Raw genomic sequence first — 22,032 nt, forward strand, 5'->3', positions numbered from 1 at the left:
TTCAAACTATGAAGCCTTTAACAAACATAAAATGCTTCCTCACCTGCAGCCTAAATATTCATTTACACAAAAGCTGAACTTCAAAACTAATGTAAGGAGACTTCAAATTTTGAATCATCTTAAATGCGACGCTGCGGAGACGTCGGGCAGGTAGGTCCTTGGGCGTTGTCCTATTGAACCATGTACACAAAGAAATGTGGCTGTTTTGCGCAGAACAAGCAAAAATAAACATGATGCACCGATATTATCAAGTTCAAATATATTCAAAAAGTAAAGGTTGTACCATTGCGAGCCCAATATTTCTAAGGGACAATATGTGTCTGTCACAAGCACTTCAGTACCGCAGGTATTTGAGATTTATTGCGCGGCCCACTTGCTGAACTTTCTTCTTCTACATCTCACAGGGACCCGTAGTGCAAGAGATTCACCAGATCTTCAACGACTACATTTCGCAAGTCATATCGCTGCAGAAAAACAGTCCCTTCATCGAGTTCACCTGGACCGTGGGGCCCTTGACAAAGCTGTAAGGCTTATTATGTCTTGCAAGCGCCGCAAATATCACGTGCGGTGTTCTGTACTTCGTGATTGCGAACATATTGACGAATGAACTATTTGTCTTCAGATTCAGTATACATCGTACTACTACTAACAATAATAATAATAATAAGTGTAAAGTACGTCGCGCTTGGAAGCACGTTTATTCGTTTATTTATTTTTTATTTTTTATTTCTCTCCTAATTCCCCTGAACACTCTTCCTGAACGGTGTTAATTGGGGACGTATTCTGCGACGATCACTTTCGTGACACTATCGCCCACGCCCCGCCTTGTCCATTAGGCGGGCGCTGATTGTCTGGTTGAGCACTACGTCCTGTTGAGCTCATCCGATTTTGCTCAAGCAGCCAATCAGCGCGCGCCTGATGGCCAAGGCGTAGCCAAGGCGATAGTATCGCCGAAGTGAATCGTGGCAGAATACGTCCCTTTTTCAGAAAATGGTGCTTGTATTTACACCCTAAAGGTGCTGTCAGTACGAGAGACCTATTTACACCCCTTTGTGTGTAAAAATGATTATTGTATAGAGGAACTCGGCCCATGTTCATAAAACTTATCTACGTATGCCGTTAGCGATTAGTTAAAGGCGCGACGATCGGGTTGTTGTCACAATCGTCACTACCCCGAGTTGCAGGCTGATGGATGCCTACCAAAGAGGAAAATGTTCCAACGTGACTTATCTGTACTGAATACGGGCCGACGAAATTGAAAGCTAGGGCTTGATCACAGCCAGTGCTCGCATGGTAGTGGTCGCACCGTTCTATGTGGCACCATCTCGCACAGGAGATTGTGATAATCAGCAAAATTTAAAGCTCCGCAACGCCTGTTGTGGCGAATAAACTGCAGATCACGCCTTTTACGTTAATGCCCGTCCTTCGAAGATGAGAGTCTTGCACTCCGCACCGCCCTAAACGAGCTAGTCTGAATACCTTTCTGATTGAACAAACTATCGGGACCATTGTGTCACACATCGCGGCTGAAGAAGGCCGCAAAATCCGCTGCTGCGATTCCTGAAGCCAACCGGACTAAGCGACCGTCTGTGACACAGCGCTAAGAATTCCATTACGTCAGTGCCTCCCAGTCCAGTGCAGTGCACATCAACTTTCTCTCCTTCCGTCGATCTTCTCATCTTTCACCTACCCTCAGTACTGCGTAGCCAATCGGACAACCTCAGGGTTAACCTTCCCGCCTTTCATTTATTGTTTTCTCTCCGTCTTTTTTATTTCACGCATTCCGGAACAGAGATCTCGGCGTATTCCATTATGAATTTCTTTCTATCCTAAATTTATAGGTGACAACTACAAAGCATGTTTCATGCAGTAACATATTTTGTCTTGCTAGAGGTATGAATATTTTATTGTGATAGCAATTATACGGACACGCCAAGTGAATTTTTGGTGTTGCCGGCGCCGTCTCTGTGATATTCCGCATGAAATCCAAATGCGATAGGAATGAGCGGCCGGCTTACCGTACGCTGCAGGTGCGAGGGCAGGCGTGTGAGGGTGAGCCCAGATGCATGGTGGGGCTTGATGGGCTCCATCTTCCGGCACGCTCACTGTTGGAGGTCACGTGATCGAGCGCGCGCTAGGAAAGGAGAGCGTGCGTCTTCTCCTCTAGTGCGGCCGTGGTTGCGCATGGCTGTCGGCGGACTGAGCGCATTAACGTCTGCACGCCGTAATTTGGAGGTAATCTGTGGCGGGTGCAAAGTCTAAGGTCGAGCCGAGATGACTGGTGGCTTCATTCGAGCTGTCTTCCCGCACCTAGTGCTGGAGCTCGCGTAACTGAAGCTTCGGAAACTTCGTGAAGCGAGCGTCAGGACGTATCATTCGCCTCTAGATGCCGGGCCGCTCATCGCAACAGCGTTGTGAGAGCTAGTGCTCGCGGTCATCGAGTGAGATGCTTTCATGTTTGTCTCGACGCACGTGAGATCATGTTTGGTTAGTAATCGTATGTCTACTGCAATTTTTACGGCTTATAAAACTACGACGCTTACTTCGTGTACTTGTGTAATACTTGGCTATCGCTATCGATGCTTCATCTTTCGAGCTAAACTGCAATTTTTGGTTTCTTTTTCAGTATGGCTAGTACGGGCTGGGCTAAGAAATCTGGCTGTGACGTAGTCAGCCAGTTTGAGAGCAACCTCAACAGCTCAGAATTTTACACGGACAGCAACGGCTGGAAGAACATGCGCCGTATGTGAGTGTCTATCATGACGCCTGCTGTCCAGCCACTTTTGGCTTTGTGGCAACCCGACCAAAACATGCATTAGATAGAAAGTCTGTAGAAAGTCTGTTGATGTATTTCTGTGACGTCTCACCAATATGCGCAGGGTGTCCGGGCTATTACGCACAAGGTTATTTATTTTTAATTTTTTTAAACAGGGCCTTGTATGCGAGTAAAACTAACTGTACGCTGTTAGCGCCCACCTAAAAGAAGCCTTCAGTATTAATGCGTTCTCTTTAATATTGGCTTGTGACGATTGAAATACTTTTAATTGATATATTAATAGCAAATATATTGATTCTAGACTTTGGAACATGTACAAAAACAATAAATTTTTATTCAAAAAATAACTGTTACTGACAACATTCAGTTCAATAGTCTAAGCACAATACGTTTGTAGGTGTCAGACATTTCCATCTTGCTATCTTGTAAAGATGGCACTAAAAAGAATATTGCGTTTTCCACTAAGCTTAACTCATAAAGTCAGAACTGACAATACTTATTCCAGTACAAACACTCGTTGTAGCACTTATGAGTCGAACAAAGCAAATTTATATCAACAAATACACTGCACCATCTTATCCGCTGCCCCGCAGAAGGACGCTGCAATCATACGCGCTGCCGATTCCTTCCAACTACTACCCCGTCACATCGTGGATATACATCAAGGTACGTTTCAACTATGACACCCTCCCTCCCCCAACCTCACAAAAAAAAAGAAATCTGGGGTTTTACATGCCAGATTCACGATCTGATTAGGAGGCTCCTCGTAGTGGGGCACCCCAGACTAATTTTTATTATAAGGGGTTGCTTAACATGCACCTAAATCAAAACTACTCGAGCATTTTTTGCATTTCACTTTCTTCGATATGTGGCCATCGCGGCCGGGAACGAACCCGCTACCTCTATAAGCTCCGCAGCGTAACGCCACATCCACTGGGCTACGATGGCAGGTACTCTTAGCGTTGAGTAAAGGTAGGTTGTTATAGTTTCGTAAGGGAAGGGGGCACTATTAGCGTATAAGCTTTGTTCTGATTTGTATCATATGCAATGTAATGAAGCATTGCCTTTTTATTTATGCAGTTAATCAAACCAGCAAGCTGAATGCTATATTTCGCTTCCCGCAGGACCGAATCAAGGGGCTTCAGATGATGATCCTTCCGGACCGGCCCCAGGGAGGCAGCAGCCTGCGCTCGGGACAGCTCGAGCTTATGGTAACCTGTTTTCCAGCTGCCGGATTCCTTGTCAATTAGACTACAGAGAGTAATATCCTTTCCCAGTACACGGAGTAGTAACGCACAAAAGCGGAACGTGCACTTGGATGAACACACATTGTTACGCTGCGAAAATCAAGGGATCACACCTAAAAATATTTTTTTACAAGTTGTTCACCCAGGCAAAGCAACGATACAGCAAATAGTCGCCTTTTGTTTTTGGCGCCGCTCTTGGTTGTGCCATTATAATATAACCGAAATTTAGCTTGTCCGTAAAAGTAGTATCGCTTGCGGACTACAGGTTTACAGGAGAGGCTTACGGCAGCAACAGCGCTGGTATAACGCATATTTTACATGATCGATGAAAGTATTTGGCCCTATCTTGAAAGCCATCTGTGATGGGTACAGAGTCTAGGCAAGCCGAGGGCTGATGACTTCATGTGCGTTGTATTCTCACCGCTTAGTTCGTGTTGAAGAGAGGCAACGATTCGCTCGCTGCGGCTGCAGATCTTCCTCACGCCAGCGTTTTGGCCGCCAGCGTCCGCGGTCATCGAGTCAAACGTGTTCATGTTGTTATGTGCGCGCGTGACACCATGCAGCATGATGCTTGTTAACTTAGTTATTAAACAAATGTTTACAATTTTATACGGCCGATATAACGGCTATCCTTACTTCGTATAGGCGTCTAATAATTTGCTATCGCAATCGATGTTTCGTCTATCGTGCGAAGGTACGGCAGTTTTTCTTTTTTTTTTCTTTTTCTACTTAGCTGTGACAAATAGGCTTAGCTCTCGAGGTTAGGAAGCAGAAAAATAAGGATAAAAAGAAATCCATCACCAGCAGCAGTGTTAAGTAGACGCACCTTTTCACCTATACTCCAAAAGTCGCGGAGAAAATTTCGTGGCATTCTCTCAGCTTTCCTTTCAATGTACATTTCAGCCGAAGTACGGCTTCAGAGAAGCAAAAAAAAGTAGGTTATTATGGTGGTGGTAATAACGTGAGTGCGAAGGCCGTTCTTCCCAAAGTTTTTCGTAAACCACCAGTGCACGCACTTTTGCTTGAGCGTGTTGATCCTGTTCGCTTGCTTATACAACTAAGTGTGACGATGTACATGTATGTTGGATTGCTTGCTTGCTTGTTTGCTTGCTTGTTTGTCGTTGTTGTCGTTGGCGTCGTCATGTGTGAGGTAGAACACATTTTTTGCTATTTTACTGTCACACAGCAATTTACGCTATGATGTTGCATGGTTATTCGGATTTGTTGTCGACGACTGCCTATGTAATAAGGCTGATTGTCTCGTGAAGCTACTTACGAAGCTTCTTTTATTTTCCCTCTATGATTCGCATGTAATTAATGTGTAAGTAAACATATAACTCGGAGTTCTAAACATTTTTTATGTAAAAAATGGGAAAGTAGGCATCCTTAGGGCCGGCTATCCCGAAATGCCAAATACAGGTAAGAATAATGAAGAGAAAAACTTCTCCGACGATAACGATACTCCCTAATCCGAAATTTGAGCGCAGCTCCATAAGTATTTTCATTTCGCGATACATTGGCTGGCGCGGACAATGTATCTCGTGCGGCACATTGCAGACAGAGCGAATGACTCGCTAATCGGGAGATCACGAGAGGCAACGCGTGGGTGACGCGTGGGCGCGATTCACAGCAGCCTCCGCAGACAGACCTCCACTCATGCAGCGCTTTGTTTCCATACGGACGACGCGCGCGCTACTCTGGCGCCATCTCGTAACCATCGTCACTGCAAAGCCCGTCTTGCTCAGCGCTACGTTTTTCTTCTCATGTTTACCTCATACCCTCCTCCTCCTCCGCTTTCCTCCTCGCACTCTCTTCACTATCGCCATCTTTCATCTCCCACTGCGCTCCGCGTTCGCTTTCCTCCTCCGCCGTGCTCGTTCGCTCGGTTACGAGGGACAACACCGACGCTTGCCGTAGGAAACAGGCGCCTAAGAACTGCGCTTTAAAAGGGGTAACAACCATCGCGTGTAATGTTGCTGCAATGTTGCTGCAATGTTCGTATCAGGAGTGCCCCTCGTCGCTACAAGGCCGCTGACACGCTGTGCGGTCGACGCTGACGCGATATTATTAAAATATTTCAAGGATGAACATGAGCGTAAAAAAGCGAATGAAAATGTACTGACACAAAAAGAAATAGTCTGAAAAAAAGTAAGGTATGACGATGGAACAAAAATGTAGAAAATAATGCAAAAATGTGCAACTTGCATCAGCTTTTATGGCCCAATTTGAGTACTGCATATGCCATATACTGCATATACTGCATATACCATGTACGTACCGTCGACTTTGCTTTCTTTCAGTGGACTTTGGTTGACACACATTCCTAAATGCGAGGCATTTCTTTGCCTAGTTGGAGCGAAGGTCGAACGCGCAGCCGTCAAATGTCAGTTTAACGCCGATGCGCCCGCTCGCACACCACCACTACCCTGGCGCTTCCTCTCCTTGCTCCACTCGCCGGTACGGGTGTGCGCTCCACAAAAAGACGTAGCTCGGTCGCGCTAGCTGCGCTATGTTGCACGTAGGCCTCTACTTGCGGTATACAACAATGAAACCTCGAAAGTATCAAGTGGAAGAGAAGCGTAAGAGTGCAAAGGTTTTGCAGAGACTATAGAAGTATGCGATGCGTACCGAAGTGGCGAGGCAGGAGGCGAAGCGACAGTTCGACGAATTATGCGCCGCCGTGGACGGCGAGTAACAAGGGTAAGGCGATGCGCGGCCAAAGAACGTCGGCACGCGAAGCGAGCGGTCGCTGAACAAGCTGCCGATATCCCCGCAGAGACCAAGCTGCGCCGATTGTAGGACCACCACTTGCGGGACGCAGATGCGTACTTTAGAAAACTTTGTCGAAAACAAATTCGGTGCGGCGTGTAGTGTCTACGACAGCCCCTGGTTCCTAGCGTACGTCGTCAGGGTGTCGCGGCCCGCGCATGTGGCGGTCATCGAGTGAGCGTTTTCCCGGGAGGACGTGAGTTCGTTCGGCTGCGCGCCACGTGCAGGGGAGAAATGTTTTTTGCATTGACTTAGATAATCCACGAGGATGGCTTCGGCCATCATTGGTCTATACCGATACAGAAACAGGCAGAAACACTTACAACTGTTTACGTGTGGAAATTCGAAAGCTTTATAGTCCCTTTGGTGAAATGTTTTTTTTTTTTTGTTTCGCGCGTTCAATTGGAAATTAAAGCTTTTATTACGATAGCAATTATATGGACACTTCAAGCAGATTTCCGGCGTTGCCGTCGCCATCCCCGTCGCCGTGAGGTTCCGTATAAAGCCCAAGAGCGACAAAATCGTCCCCGCGCGCCGTATGCGCGAGTGAAAGCGCGCGGGGAAGCCCGCTATCACGGATAGCGAACGCAAGGCGGAAAGCAAGCGCGACTTCCGTCGCTGCCGGGCGACGCTGTGCTGCGGCACCAAATGCGTATCTTGCAACCGGGCGCAAGGGGAACTGGCCACTCAATCTCCCACGCGAAAGGAGGAAAGCGGGAAGGCAGCGCGGGAGGGAAGTGGGGGGGGGGGGCAGCTTTTACTCTGCCAACAACTGCGCTCGTACTTTGCCCGGCTACGCCGGTCGCCCGCACCGTCTCTTAAAAGCGATCTCCACACGGCTCTGACCTTTGTATGCGCTGTGCATTCGTCGCTCAGTTTCCGTTGAAGCGATAGACCGCGCGAACCTTCGCTCGCTGCGGCGGCTGCACTTGCTGCCAGCGTTTTGACAGTGGTTGTCTGCGATCATTCAGTGTGATCTATTCATGTGTGCTTGTGCGCGCTGACACCACGCTTGTTCATTGAGTTAGTAAGCGAATGTGTCCAAGTTTATGCAGCCGATAAAACTACTATCGTTACTCCGAATAGCTCTCTACTAATTTGCTATCGTAATTGATGCTTCGCCTTTCGGGCGAAACTGCGACATTTTTTTTTATTTTATACAATCGTTATATACAGTATGAAGTGACACCACATCCTCCCCATTGGCTTCGCCGTCGCGTATGCAATGACGCACGCACTAGGCGCGCCTTCAGTCAACCGGAACCGTGGAGCCGCCATGGCATCGGGGAAGCGGGCTCGTCTCGCACCCCTGAGGTCCCGGTTGGATTCCCACCCAGACAGACATTTACAAAATTTTCGTTTTATAGACATTAATTCACTTTGTTTACAGCAACCTCCCGTAGAAATGTGATTTTAATGACGTGTTTTTACTATTTGCGGTGTCGGCCATTTTTGGTACTATTTTTCGGTCACGCGAACGGATATTCGGGTAATAGGGCATATAATGCTATCACATTAAATAGAAGCGGCATTAACACTCGGCGGTAGTGACGCATGACCTAGAATACGCGGCTCATTGAAATGACTTCCCAGAAAATGCGGTAAACTCGGGACTTGGAACTGTCACAGTGACAACCACCAGGTGCAAGTGTCGTGCGCTTAGGTGTTACTCAAAGACTGCTAAAAAAAAGTTGCAGTTTCACCCGAAAGGCGAAGCATCAATTGCGATAGCAAATTATTAGAGAGCTATACGGAGTAAGGATATTAGTTTTATCAGCTGTATAAACTTGGACATGCAGCAGCACCAGCAACGCGCAGAACTGTTGTCGACGCCGTCGGCGTTTTTCCCGCGTTCGCATCGAACGCGCGCGGCGTTGGTGACTGTTGCCAGGGCCTCTGGGGGCGGCTCGGGGGGTTTTCGACGACATCAGAACGGAAAACTCGTCCAGCAGCTGTCACATGTAAGAGGCCGCCTGTGGCACGAAAAAGAAGAGGAGCACGCGATGCCCGGTGTTCCGAACTGCGCGAGCGCGCGAGGCGCACGAACCGAGGTATAGTCGAGGGATGAACGGCGCTGTCCGTGGAGTTTCAACGCGGCACCGGGTCAGGAAGGTCGCATCTCCAGCTATGTTCTGGCGACGGGAGACTTGGGGGTCTGGTTGAGTCCGCGACGCTGGCCGTCCAAGGTGTGGCCGTCGACCTCGGCAAGTTCGGGCGAGGCTCCCGGACGAGCTGCAGCTTCTCACGGCAGGACCAGGAACCCCAGAGAGGCTCCCCCTTCTGCGGCAGACCGGCACGTTTGATTCTCCTCGGGACGCCACGTCGGCACTCTTGAAGAAGTTGCGACGCATCCCGACGCTAGGCCTAGGCAGGTGGGCCTAAGCTACGGCGAACGCCATCGCTAACGGGCACATCACGGACGAGATACCGACGAGCTCACCACCGTCAAAAGAAACAACGCGAGGCGTCGACACCTACGACACCCTCAATGCTGCGGACGAGCCCGACGCGGGTTCGACAAGAACTTCGCGACAACGATCTGTAAGCCCACGTTTCCGATTGCGACGCAGTCAGGCCGGATGCAGGGTGGCTAGACTCTAATGAACCCGCGCTAGGACTGACCTAGAGACTTCTAAGGCGGAGCTAGGCTCCGGAACTGAGATAGTCCTTTTTCAGTAGCTGCTATTTAATCTGAGTTTGTTATTTAAGTTCGAGTGAAGATTTTTGTTAAATCATAGTTTTAGTTTTACGTGCCGTTAGTTTGAGTTTCAGTTTCAGTGTTTGCTGTGCTCGTTTGCTGTGCCGCCGGTCGTGTCTCCTCCATCGAGAGTAGCGCATGCTCGCAACTCTCCGCACTCCCAAGTAAAGGTGACAGCAGCGTCGGAAGTCTTTACCACCTTCTCGCTTCTCAACGTTTTTGTATAAATGCGCATTTCATGCCGCAGCTAAACGTTGCCTCCCCTCGCTCCTCGCTCCCTCCCTCCCCTCCCCCACCGCCTTTCGCGCGACGGAAGAAGACGCGTTTGCTCTATATATGGTGATTGTAAAGGAGGAAAGAGACACTTAATTCTGCAGCCCTTCAGGGAGCACGGCGCAGAACGCGCGTTTGTTTTCCGCCGTGCGTTCGCTCCCTGTGAAAGCGCGCGTCCCTCGACCCCTTTCACTCGCACATACAGCGTTCGGCGCGCGGCGACGATTTCATCGCCGTTGACGTCGTATGGAACCTCACGGTGACGGCGACGACGACGCCGACGGCAGAAATCCTCATTGAGTGTCCGTATAATTGCTATCGCAATAAAAAACTAGCGTAGCTTGCACTGGAGGCGCAAAGCTAAAGAAGCAGCGGAGCTGATGGTCACCTATACTCGCGGACAACTTTCTGTGGCAATGAAGGGAAAGCTACGGGCGCGTGGATGCTGCACAAGTGTTACCGCGCCAAGTAGTGCGGCAGCGTTTGACAGTGCTTTTGGCTGCTCGGAACAGACGCTGAATCGACGCAGCTTCCACGTGCGACGGTTTCGCGTTTGCCCACACGCGGAAGGGAAAGGCCGCAAAATAAGTAAAATTTTACACTCAGTTGTGTGTTCTGTCTTATTTAACTGTTGCTAATAAACTGTTTGTTTTCTCTTCCCCAGCCTAAACGAACCTGGATTAAAACGTGGGACTCTTTTCAGTAGTGCTCTCACTTGTGCGCGCTTTGCCTCCGTAGCTTTCCCTTCAGTGCCACAGAAAGTTGTCCGCGAGTATAGCTAGTCCTGGCTTTTGGGCTAGACTAAGCACTACCAAGCCATCCCCAGCATTTCCCAGATTTTATTTATTATTGATTGATTATCGATTAGCTATTGATCGGATATCGCAAGGTCTTGGCCACGTATATTGGCTAGGCTAAGCACTACCAAGTCATTCACAGCATTTTTCGGTATTTATTGATTATTGATCGATTGTCGACTAGCTATTGATTGGCTATCGATTGGCTATATCGATGACTGACTAAGCTTAAGTAGTCTCAACCATGCTTAGCTAGATTTAGCCAGCCTCAGCTTCCCTAGTTCACAGGGGTATGTGCCGTTGCGCTTTGAGCCTTCCTGCACAACCGCCAGGATTGGCCCACATATTTTTGTGGACGACTAACGAAATAACGGCCGGCTTAAACAGCTTCGCTGTTAAAATGAAGCCGTAAAACTACCAACCCTGCAGCCTTGCCAAGATTGTTTCAATGGTATATACTGCTCATAAATTTAGCCAAAGTAAATATTTATTGCAGTCGGCCGAAAACCAATTTGCAAAGGGACTGAAAACCAGTTTTACATACCCACTCTGAACCGCCAGATGGATAGCTAAGATTCTGAGGGTTTGTGTGCCAAAAGCACGAAATGATTATGAGGCACGCTAAAGTGGAGGCTTCAGATTAATTTCGACCACCGAAGAATTGACCTCGAGGCCGCGTTTCTGCTTGAATTCATTGGACGGTGCCCTTAACTACGGTGCCTCTGGACACTTTCCATTCCGCACGTTATTTTGCTATTGCTTCATCAAAACACTGGGATAAAGGACACACACCCTGTATGAAACTCTGTGTGACTACTGCAAATAATGCGGGTTTGACCAGAGTATCACGAAAGGCACTGTAGAACATCACTAAGCTACCCTGAGGGCATACTGCGGTTCTGATTCGTTGGGGATGCACATCGAAACAGCTGTACTTGTTCTGAACAGCGTTAACGTCATGTAGTAGACTCAAGCTCAAACAATTCTATTCTTTGGATTATTGCAGCTAAACATGGAGTTTGGCAGTAAAGCGCTCTGCCTGAAAAGCAAAACTTTATTCGCTCAACTACTGATACAGTCTTTTAGCATTGCGCAGGTGCGACATGTTGGCGCAACGCAGCACGTAGATTAAGGCAACTCCTGCTGGGTACAAGGGACCGCGCCCACCGAGCTACCAGGAGTCTCGGAACGCTGCCGGGCTGGCGCGCTGCTAAGAGCCGCCATTTTCGTTGTAGGCGTGGTACCCATCGGAGGTGTACGAGACGAGATTGACGGGAAAACCGTCGGCGTTACTCAGTTTAATCAGTGCACCGTTAAATATTCGATAACGCTAGCTGGACATTTACTGCTCAGACCAGAGCACGCCCACAGCAACCCAACGGGAACGCACTGCACTTGCACAGGGTGTTTCAGCGGACACTTTGAAAAAATTTTCAAGGTTGCCCGTGGCAGATAGCACAATTTCATGAACTGGTCCAATCGAAGAGGTGGACATTACTCGCACAAAAAAAATTCAAATGCACAATTGACTAATTATCAAAAATTCACAAAGCAAATTTTTAACTAATTACCTTACGGCTCGCATTGCAATTTACGAACTGTAGCCGCGGGGTTCACAAGGCGGATCCATTTGGAACGAGTTCTCCGAATGACACCAGTTTCGAGATATTATTTCCCGAAGTTCGCGCAAAAATTCATTGGCGTTCCAATTACTTTCTTAACAAAACATTGTTTATGCAATGAAGCACAAAATTAACTGGAATGTCAATCCATTTATCAGCACAGTTCTGGAATTAATATCTCGAAACTGGTGTCATCGAGAAAATTTGTTCCAAGTGGATCCGCCTTGCGAACTCAACGGCTAGAGTTCCACGGTTACGATACCACCTAATGCGAAATTTGAGAGCAGCCTTACAAGTGTTTTCATTTCGCGGTATATTGGCTGGCGCGGACGATCTGTCTCGTGCGGCACATTGCAAACGGAGGGAAGTGTGGCGCGAATGCCTCTCTAACCTGGAGATCGCGAGAGCCAGCGCGTGAGTGACGCGTGGGCGCGATTCACAGCAGCAGCAGCAGCCGACAGACCTTCCAAATGACGCGCTCGACTCTGGCGCCATCTCGTAGCGATCGTCCCCGCACTACGCTTTTCTTCTCACCCTTTCGCCAGACACTCCTCCTCCGCTTTCCTCGTCGCCTCTTTCATCCCCCGCTGCGCTCCGCGTTCGCTTTTTCATCTTTCGCTGTGCTCGTTCGCTCGGTTACCCCCCGACGTAGACGTCAACGCTCGCTGCAAAAACGGGAGCTCTAATACAAAAAGAAAGAAAACGTAACTGCGTTGTGCGTGTTTATTTTTTTTTTCGTACTCTTGGAATGTTCTGTGAGTTTCATGCAAAAGCATGGCATTGGAAGTTAATATATCATCCGTACACTACAATCCGCCCATTCAGCTACCAAACAGTCAGGTCAAATCACCCGCACCATAGTGCCGCCGTGTTCATTTCTAGGCGCGCCACCTGGCACCTATCCACACTACCGCGGTGACGGTGTCATGGCCTATAGCGTGAGCTCGTGGCCAATTGTATTTACCCAGCCTTCACCTCACCTTGTTTTCGATGAAGGCGGCAGGCCTATCTACGAAGATAGGCCTGCTGTCCGCTGCTGGCGAAGCAATTGGTTCGTGAGCGGATGCCACCCTGTACACGCTGTCAGCGGCTTGACTAGCGCCTGGAACAGCAGCGTGGTGGTGGCTTTCGTGAATGGCTCGACGCTCGATGTTTGTGGGTGATGGGACAGTTGCACCACCTCCGAACGACACGAAATAGTGGCGCTTTTGCTGTATCTGCGAATGTCCCCCTGAGACCTGAAGAAATCTGAGGGACATGAACATCAAGACGAAGACGCAACATCGTGTGTTGTGCTCTGTCATGTCAACGCTGCATCCCGTACTTTCATGTGATGCCATGGTATTCAAGATGAACTTCAAGGTTGCTTCTCGTCGTGCCTGAGGATGCAGTGGTCTCTGTCAAACCAGTGTCGATTTTCTCGAAACATTACAGCAAGAATATGATTAAAGTGTGCACGTACTTAGCCTCTCATCGCACCTCTTGCAATCACCACAAGACTGGTCGTGTGGCGAAAGCTCGCGCCCTGGCTTCTGGGAGGTGGTAAGACTCACTCTGGGCAGGTCAGTGCGTGGCCCCTGTTGCTCGGTGTCACGTGAACTGTCATGTTGAGAATGAGTACACTACCGGTGTGGTTGTGGGCTTAATTGTAAGATGGGCGAGTTGCTCGGAAGAGAGGCCGTCCACGGCTGGCTCCGAGTCGTATGCGCTTTCGTGATTCGCGGATCTCGGGTAGGTGAGGGGCCAACACAGCACACTTTCCAGCAAACACGTGTGTTGCGCAGATTTAGCACTCAGAAACACCGGTAAATTTTTGAAGCTCTTTGTATCTCTAATGAAAAAGATTACTGCGTCAGTGCTCCTTCTGCTGCACTCTGGAAAAAAAAACTTCTTTATCTCAGGGCAAACGTGTGTGTTGCATCAGCTACGTAGGGCGGGAGAGGTGCAATATTGTACATGAGTGATGTAAAACTTTTGCATTCATTTGTTCTTCGCCGTCTTTCATGATTGTGATTTTTTATGAGATCGTTCTCTGTGTGCACCGGCGACGGTCAAACCGCACGACACTACGGCTCCTCTTCCCATGTCCCTCCGAAGGCGGCGGTGTTCCGAATAGCGCGATCACATCACCGGGTGGAACACCGTTCTTGATGCACTTGGAAAGGCACCGTGCCTTGATCGTGTAGTAAACTATGCCGTCCGCACACACACGTTCGTACGGACTGTTGAAGGAAACCGATTTAGGAAAGGTCCCAAGGAACAAGAAAATGAATTCATGAGAGTGGATTGTTGGGCTCGTTGGTACATGGTTATAAAAGGAAAATGTCAACAAACTTGAAAATAGAAAAAGTCGAGAAGCAGACACAGACAAAGCGACAGGAAGGTGGCTGGACTAACAATTTAATTTCATTCTTGAAAACAACGTCCCCTAAGTCCGTACTGAACATGCGCAAGGCACAACATATCACGGTCGTTTTGCCTAGGCATATACAGCTTCGCTGTAAGATATGTATAGCATACTTGATTAAATCAAGAAGGCTAGGTGACTATTTGTCACCGTCCCGTTTCAGAGGGGATGCCATTAAATCATATTCATCATCTCATCACCTGAAGTTTCGCCGGCTTGAGCGACTACAGACGGTGACGTTCTTCCTTGGACTCATGGTCCTGCGACGCACAAGTTCTGCGCTTTTGCACGGTCCCGCTTTCGCTGTCTGTGTTCATGTTGTCTGTATTCACATTGTTGCTGCCGACGCCTCTCCGCTTTGTTAGCTTTCTTTCTCCGGCCTGAACGCGCTACGCCGCACCCGTCTTTTTCAGGTAACGGTAAGAGGCAACCGAAGACACCCCGAGGGGGAACTAAGTAATTCAGGCGCGAAGGCGCTTGCGCGTACATGGGCGTACTTGACAAAAGAGACGTCCCCTCGTTTGCTCGCCGACGCCTACGGGACGAGTAAGGCATGGCCAGAGCCAGGAGGTCCAAGGTGTACATGAGAAAAAAAAACTACGGCAACTTCGCGACACCACACCGCTACAGAAAACAGCTAAGCTTATGAGCGAGCTAGCGCTTTACTTCTACATGGCTGCTACCACTGGTACTTGCGAAAAATACTTTTGAACAATGCTGGAAGCACAATTTTTTTCCGACAGGGCCGTCACCCTGTCAGCGAGGTGCGATGCAGCAATATGAGAGGGGGGGGTGTCAGGACATCCGGACATCCCCCCTGGATCCGCGCCTGGCAACACTGCCATCAGAAAGGCCGCAGGCATCATTTTGCAATACTATTTCAGATTATTACACTCGCCTTCCATCAGGCTTCACCCCCGCAACTAAGCCCTCGATTCCCCCATGGTGTTTGGAGCGACCTGCAGTGCAATTCCCCGTACCAGGAATCAGAAAAAAATCTGAGCTGTCATCACCTGCTCTTAAACAACCAACTCTGCTCCTTTTGCACGAGAGGTACGCCGACCACGTACATATTTATACTGATAGATCAGCAACTCTCCCGTGTTCCTCTGGAGCCTTGGCTTTCCCAGCGAAAGCCACCACCATCAGTTTCAAGACGTGTCACCCAGCGACATCGATAGCTTCAGAACTTGCACCTCTTCGCGCTGCACTTCGTCTCGTCAGCCAAGAACAACCTCAAAGATGGTCAATATTCAGTGACTCGAAGGCAGCACTGCAGTCTTTGCTATCATCCCTGTGACGTGGACCACACGAACAACCGGTATTCGAGATTAGAGAACTAATGCATACCTTGACTGAGAAAGGGCACCACGTGACATTTCAGTGGCTTCGAAGTCACTGCGGCGTCAAAGGGAACGAACACGCCGATAATGATGCCCGGTCGGCTCTTCAAGGCGTCGAAGAGGAGCCGATACCGTTATCAAGGACAGATGCCACTGGAAAACTTCGAATGCTCACCCGTGATATTACGTTCTCCCTGTGGAACGCAGGAAGTTTTCAAAGCAACCGGCTGCACAACTTAGACTCCTCTCTACGCCTTTGCATCCCAGCTGGACTTTGCCGTCGCAAGCTACCCTACTTTTTCGAATATGGCTAGGAGTGGCCTTTACTAAGTCTTTTGCATTCCGAATCGGATGGGCCGACGACGCCTCGTGTGATGACTCTGGTAGCGAGGAGACTCTCCAGCACCTTCTCTGTGACTGTCCTCGCTACAATTTACAGAGACGATTGCTCACAATCGCGATAGCGCGTTTTGACCAAAGACCTCTACCAGAGAAACTTATTTTAGAATGCCGACATCACAAGCCATCGCAGTGGAGGGCGACGAGCGCACTGTTGCAGTTTTTAAGGGCAACAGACTTGGACAAGCGGCTGTAGCCTGAACAGATGTTTATAGTGCTGCAAGTGCTACTATGCTGTCCACCTGCGACCGATTGTGATTGTGTGTCTGTGCTCCTTACTTTCTTTATCTCTAATTTGCTGTCACTTTACCTCCCCCTCCCATCTCTCCCCAGCATAGGGTAGCAAACCGGATCTTTCCATTTGGTTAACCTCCCAACCTTTCCCCTTTCTTCTGTCTCTCTCTTTCTTGATTATTGTGGCCAGGATCAAGGAAATATTTTTGAGCGGTCCGGTCACAGCAGTCACCGCCGACAGACCTCCCAGACGACGCGCGCTACTCCGGCCATACCTACTTCGCCATACCCTCCTCCGCTTTCCGCCTCGCGGTACCGCTGCACCTTCCTCTCCGCTTTCCTCCTCGCGTCTTTCATAACCCCGCAGCGCTCCGCGTTCGCTTTTTCATCCTTCGCTTGTTCACTCAGTTACGCCGACGCCGACGCTCGCCGAAGGAACGGGCGCATAAGAGCTGCGCTCTAAATGAAAACTGAAGATACAAAACCTTAACACGCACTAGACACACAAGCACACAAATATTGCCACTATAGAGGAATTAGCAGCGGCCGCATAAATGGTCCAGTACCTGGGCAGTTGCGAAATTGGTCTATTTGCTCTTCGTTCTGGGGCCCACCTTCATGTGTCTTAGGCGCGGTGCGCAAGACATGTTCGGTAAACGTGAACATCTCCGACGCAGGTGCATCGCCGCCACAACACCAACGACAACCTGGGGGTAGGCGAGGTCTTGCAAGAAACGGGCAGCGACGGTGCCGGCCTGGTGGCGAAAGGCACGCACCGGCTGTTCTTGGGCTCCATAGCAGAAGCGGGACCCCTGCTGCGGCCGCAGGCACTGCAGCTGGTCTACAGACCACTTCTGGTGTTCGCTCCCGCCGGGTGGAGGCCAAAGAATGAAAAGGTGATCGTTGGTGCTGCGTTAAAACACCCTTTCGGCGACGCGGCTTCCGCTTCTCTTTTGATTCGAAGCATAGTTTGCATCATGCCAGCCGATTGTGCGGTATATAAAGACAACTCTCACGGAAAGAAAAGGCAAAGAGATTGCACAAGAACTGCATAAAACCCGGATCATTTATACATTTGTCCACAGACGCACTTTTATCTGTATTATAGACCACAGATGCACGTAGCTTCGCGCGCATAAACCACCCCAAATGGCTAGTAGGCGCGAGAAAGTATGTCTGTGCCTGTCGCATACGAAATGAGTAAACCACAGTCCCCATGCATAAACTTACATCATCGCTAATGAGAACTAGTGCTTTGACATGGTTGGCGCGTCCATCATGTCCCATAGGCGCAATGGACCGTTTGCAACAATATTCTGCGCAAGGACGCGAAATGTTTTCCAACCTAAAGTTCTTATTCGACATCTCGCCATTTTCTGAAAAACTCAATGAGTCGTCGTAGATTCGTTCCAACTCGCTTGGGTTTTTTTTTTCTTTTCTTTTTTTTAACCTTAAGCCAGCATAAGCCAGCGATGGCTTGTTATGGCTTGTCATCGTTGATAATCCAGGAGAGTAGTAATGAAGAGCGCGAATTCTAGGCCAGAGTTATAGCTATATCGTGAAGCGCATGTGAGTCATCGCTACAGGAGCTGGCCGGCAAGCAGTGAAACACCACCAATAGCGACAGCGGGAATATGCCTCGTTTTTCAACCCGATGCTGTAGTTCGGCCACTGCACGGAAGAGGGCGCCCACTACCTCTCATATCGTCTGTTCCCTAATTAGGCGAGAGCACGTTCTCGCGCTCCGCAGACGCAATAATGGTACGCGCAATTGGTCTCTGCAAATTGGTCTAAAGAGCGCTATCTTTTCCGTATCATAAATCGCCGTTCCTGGAACTCTAAGTTACCGGGAGCAGCCTAGAGCAGCTGGGTTAGTGGCGTCATCTGGTGGAGCCATACATTTCATCGGACCCAACCTTACCGCTATCGGTCGCGCGCGTACCGTGGAATAGCACCAAGTGGAGCATGAAAGCGATAGCTTTAATAAATGCGAAGCATTTCTTGGCGAACATTTGCTACTTTGACAGTCTCTGTCTGTCTATCTATCTATCTATCTATCTATCTATCTATCTATCTATCTATCTATCTATGTCTAGCCGCCTACGTCTTTGTGCTCTCATGCATGGTCATTTTAACTTGGTATATACCAAAATTGGCATACTATGACGAGAGTATATGACGAACATAAATGATATGTCATGACATGCGTGTCATGTAGGTCACGAAAGAGGCGCCTACGTCTTGGTGCTCTCATGGTCTTTTCGTTAACTTGGTAGGTACCAAAATTGGCATACGGCAGGAGTGTGTGACGAACATAAGCGATAGGTCATGACATAAATGTCATAAAATGCGTGTCATGTAGGTAGGTCATGACAATGAGCCAGCGAAAAAGATTAACACTTAAAAACCACTGAAATGGGTTCCGACGTGCGTACTAAGTGAAGGAAACATTAAGGATGATGGTAGAAGTCATAGTCATGAGCATGATTCAGCAACAATGAATATGCCTCAGCGAAAAAAGATTAACGCTCAAAAACCACTGAAATTGGTTCTGACGTGGTCACTAAGTGAAGGAAACACTAAAGGATGCTAGTAGGAGTCAAAGTCATGAGCATGACTCAGCGAAAATGACAATGACACTGGGAAAAAATATTAACACTCAAAAACCACTGAAATGGGTTCGGACGTGGGTACCAAGTGAAGGAAACACTAAAGGATGATGGTAGAGGTTATAGTAGTGAGCTTGATTCAGCGAAAATTACAATGACACTGCGAAAAACGATTAACACTCAAAAACCAATGGAATGCGTTCGGACGTGGGAACTAAGTGAAGGAAAGGGCTAAAGATTTATGGTCGAGGTCATAGTCATGAGCATGACTAGACTTTTGCCTTAAGGTCTCTTATGCGTAATAAAGGGACTCCTGAGGACTCATGACATGACTCATGACATGCGCGTCATGTAAGTCATGAAACAGCCGCCTACGTTTTGGTGTTCCCATGGTCGTTTCGTTAACTAAGTAGGCTCCCCGCACACTGCTTCGCATAACATCGATTCCCACGGGGCTTTTATAAGCGTCAGTTGCCCTGGTACTGACTGGAACACTGGACTACACTTCCTCCATACTGTAACGCGTTCGGGAGCGGCCCCGGTCGTATAATGGAACAGGTTGTAACGTGTCTTTGCATAAGTGCAATAAATCACCCGCCGCGGTGGCTCAGTCAGCTAAGGCGTTGCGCTGCTAAGCACGAGATCGCGGGATCGAATCCCGGCCGCGGCGGCCGCATTTCGATGGAGGCGAAATGCAATAACGCCCGTGTGCTTGCGTTGTAGTGCACCTGAAAGAACCCCAGGTGGTCAAAATTATTCCGGAGCCCTCCACTATGGCGTGCCTCATAATCAGAACTGGTTTTGGCACCTAAAACCTCAGAAAGAAGAAGTGCAATAAATCTGTGGTCAAGAAATCGCCGCAATATACCGTTGTCATCGACTTCCTGCTGTCGTCAAGCACGTGCTGGCGTAACGTATTTAATTGCTAGCCTTGCACGAACACGTTTGTTCGTTTGGTAGCGCTTTGCAGAACCCCAAACGATGCTGAAGAAATAATAAGAATAAATTAATAAGAATAATTTAATAAATACAAGCCTGATATAGGATTTGTCAAATTACGCTGCACGGGCATGCGCGAGCCCATGTGCAGCGAGTTGCAGCAGAGTTTGCGGCTCACGATTCAGTTCCATAATGGTCTCCGGGGAAAAAAATATTTAATATCTATCCTGGAGAGGTAATTCTGAGCTTTGAAATTGATTTCTTCAATGTAATTATCTTACTTGAACATCCTAGAGCTCCCTTTTACAGTAAAAGTATTCTTGCGCCAGTACACTGTATGGATTTTAAAAAAAACATAACATACAAAATGTCGGCTTTGGTCCACTTTAAGCCCTGATTTTCGCAATAAAGTGCTCCGTGTAAAAATATGACACTAAATGCATTAGACAGGCCTATTTCTCGGCCCTTCCGTTTTCGTCCTTATCTCACTTTGATTATTGTTTTGGGCGAGACATGATTTTTTTTTCTTCAATTTGGCCCCTGAACCACGCTCGGTATAGTTCAGTTCCAGTACTTCAGCGCACAGCGCAACGGCTGTCGCGCTTCAAGCAGTCGGCATGCGCAGAGTGGGAATGTAACGTGAATTTCCTCAACAATTGAGGGCTTGGCTGCGTTGCCCAGTCCTCAAATCTACCATAAATATCGTCTCTGCCCTTTCTTCCTGTCATACCTACCAGAGTGTACCAGAAGACGGGAGGTATAGAACGAGTGTTATCGGAGTTCGCTACTTCTATTGCCAGCCTGTCCATTTTATAGCGCAGGTCTGATGCGCCCGTTAAGCACTACGAAGAATGAAAGCGCGAACGCGGAGCGCAGCGGGAATGGAAGACGCGAGGAGTAAAGCGGAGGAGGAGGTTGCAGCGGAACTATGAGGCGGAAAGCGGAGGAGGAGGGTATGGCGAAAGCGTGAGAAGAAAGGCGTAGTACGGCGATGATGGCCACGAGATGACGCCAGAGTAGAGCGCGTCTGGGAGGTCTGTCTGCGGCGGCTGCTGTAATTCGCGCCCACGCGCCACCCACGCGCTTGCTCTCGTGATCTCCAGATTAGCGGGGCAGTCGCGCCACACTTGGCTCCGTTTGCAACGTGCCACACGCGACAGATCGTGCGCGCCAGCCGATATATCGCAATATGAGAACACAGTGTAGAGTTTCGCTAAAATTTCGAATCAGGGAGTATCGTAATCGTCGGTGAATTTTTTTTTCTCACTTTCCGGTTGATCACTCCTCTCTCAAAACACGTTAGAGCCCACACCTTAGTGGCGCGTGCTGGAGACGTCTAAAACGCATGGAAGGGCTATCCTGGTTCACGTCAGCGTGACATTAGTTTTATTTCAGCAAAATAATACCGGGAAATAACTTTGAGCGAGGCAATAAATAGCCATAATTTTTTGGCTAGAAAATCGGAGATGGTCGACTGACACGTCTGGGAAATTTAGCTTGGAATGACCCCATTTCAACGTTAGCGGAACGATAGCAGCGCCAGATATCCCTCTAGTGCTGTTTGTATGGAACTCTATTGTTCGAGTGATTGTGGCACAATAGCCGGCCTTGTTTACGGCGTTCATAAAGTGCGCAAGAAAACCACCGTGACGTAAGATTTCGTACTTTCCAGTTCACCGGACTACGGGCGCCGCTTCCAAGTACTGTACACGTGCTGACATTGGAGAGGCTGTCGGCAAATCAAGTGCTGCTTCGCCTGGAACATCTCGCCGTCACCAAAGCGATCGTCATGCTCAACGTCACGGTAAGTGTACGCGCAATAAAGAGCGCTATCTTGTCCGTATCAGTAATCGCCGTTCCTGGAATGCTAAGTTACCGGGAGCAGCCGGGTTAGTGGCGTCATCTGGTGGAGCCATACA

At 48.7% G+C, this 22,032-nt stretch overlaps 1 protein-coding gene across 1 annotated transcript in view; it reads left to right on the top strand.

Annotated features, from left to right (window-relative positions):
• The window catches only part of LOC119431552 (lysosomal alpha-mannosidase), a 53,388-nt gene that overhangs the window by 26,617 nt on the left and 4,739 nt on the right, over positions 1 to 22,032 (top strand). Inside the window, exons 10-15 of the mRNA XM_049657911.1 lie at positions 405 to 523; positions 2,627 to 2,746; positions 3,370 to 3,442; positions 3,901 to 3,987; positions 17,243 to 17,461; positions 21,786 to 21,917. Of these exons, the coding sequence (XP_049513868.1) occupies positions 405 to 523; positions 2,627 to 2,746; positions 3,370 to 3,442; positions 3,901 to 3,987; positions 17,243 to 17,461; positions 21,786 to 21,917 (750 nt within the window). The remainder of the gene's footprint in view (positions 1 to 404; positions 524 to 2,626; positions 2,747 to 3,369; positions 3,443 to 3,900; positions 3,988 to 17,242; positions 17,462 to 21,785; positions 21,918 to 22,032) is intronic.

The sequence above is a fragment of the Dermacentor silvarum genome, chromosome 10, assembly GCF_013339745.2.
Source record: "Dermacentor silvarum isolate Dsil-2018 chromosome 10, BIME_Dsil_1.4, whole genome shotgun sequence".
Taxonomy (NCBI): Eukaryota; Metazoa; Arthropoda; class Arachnida; order Ixodida; family Ixodidae; genus Dermacentor; species Dermacentor silvarum.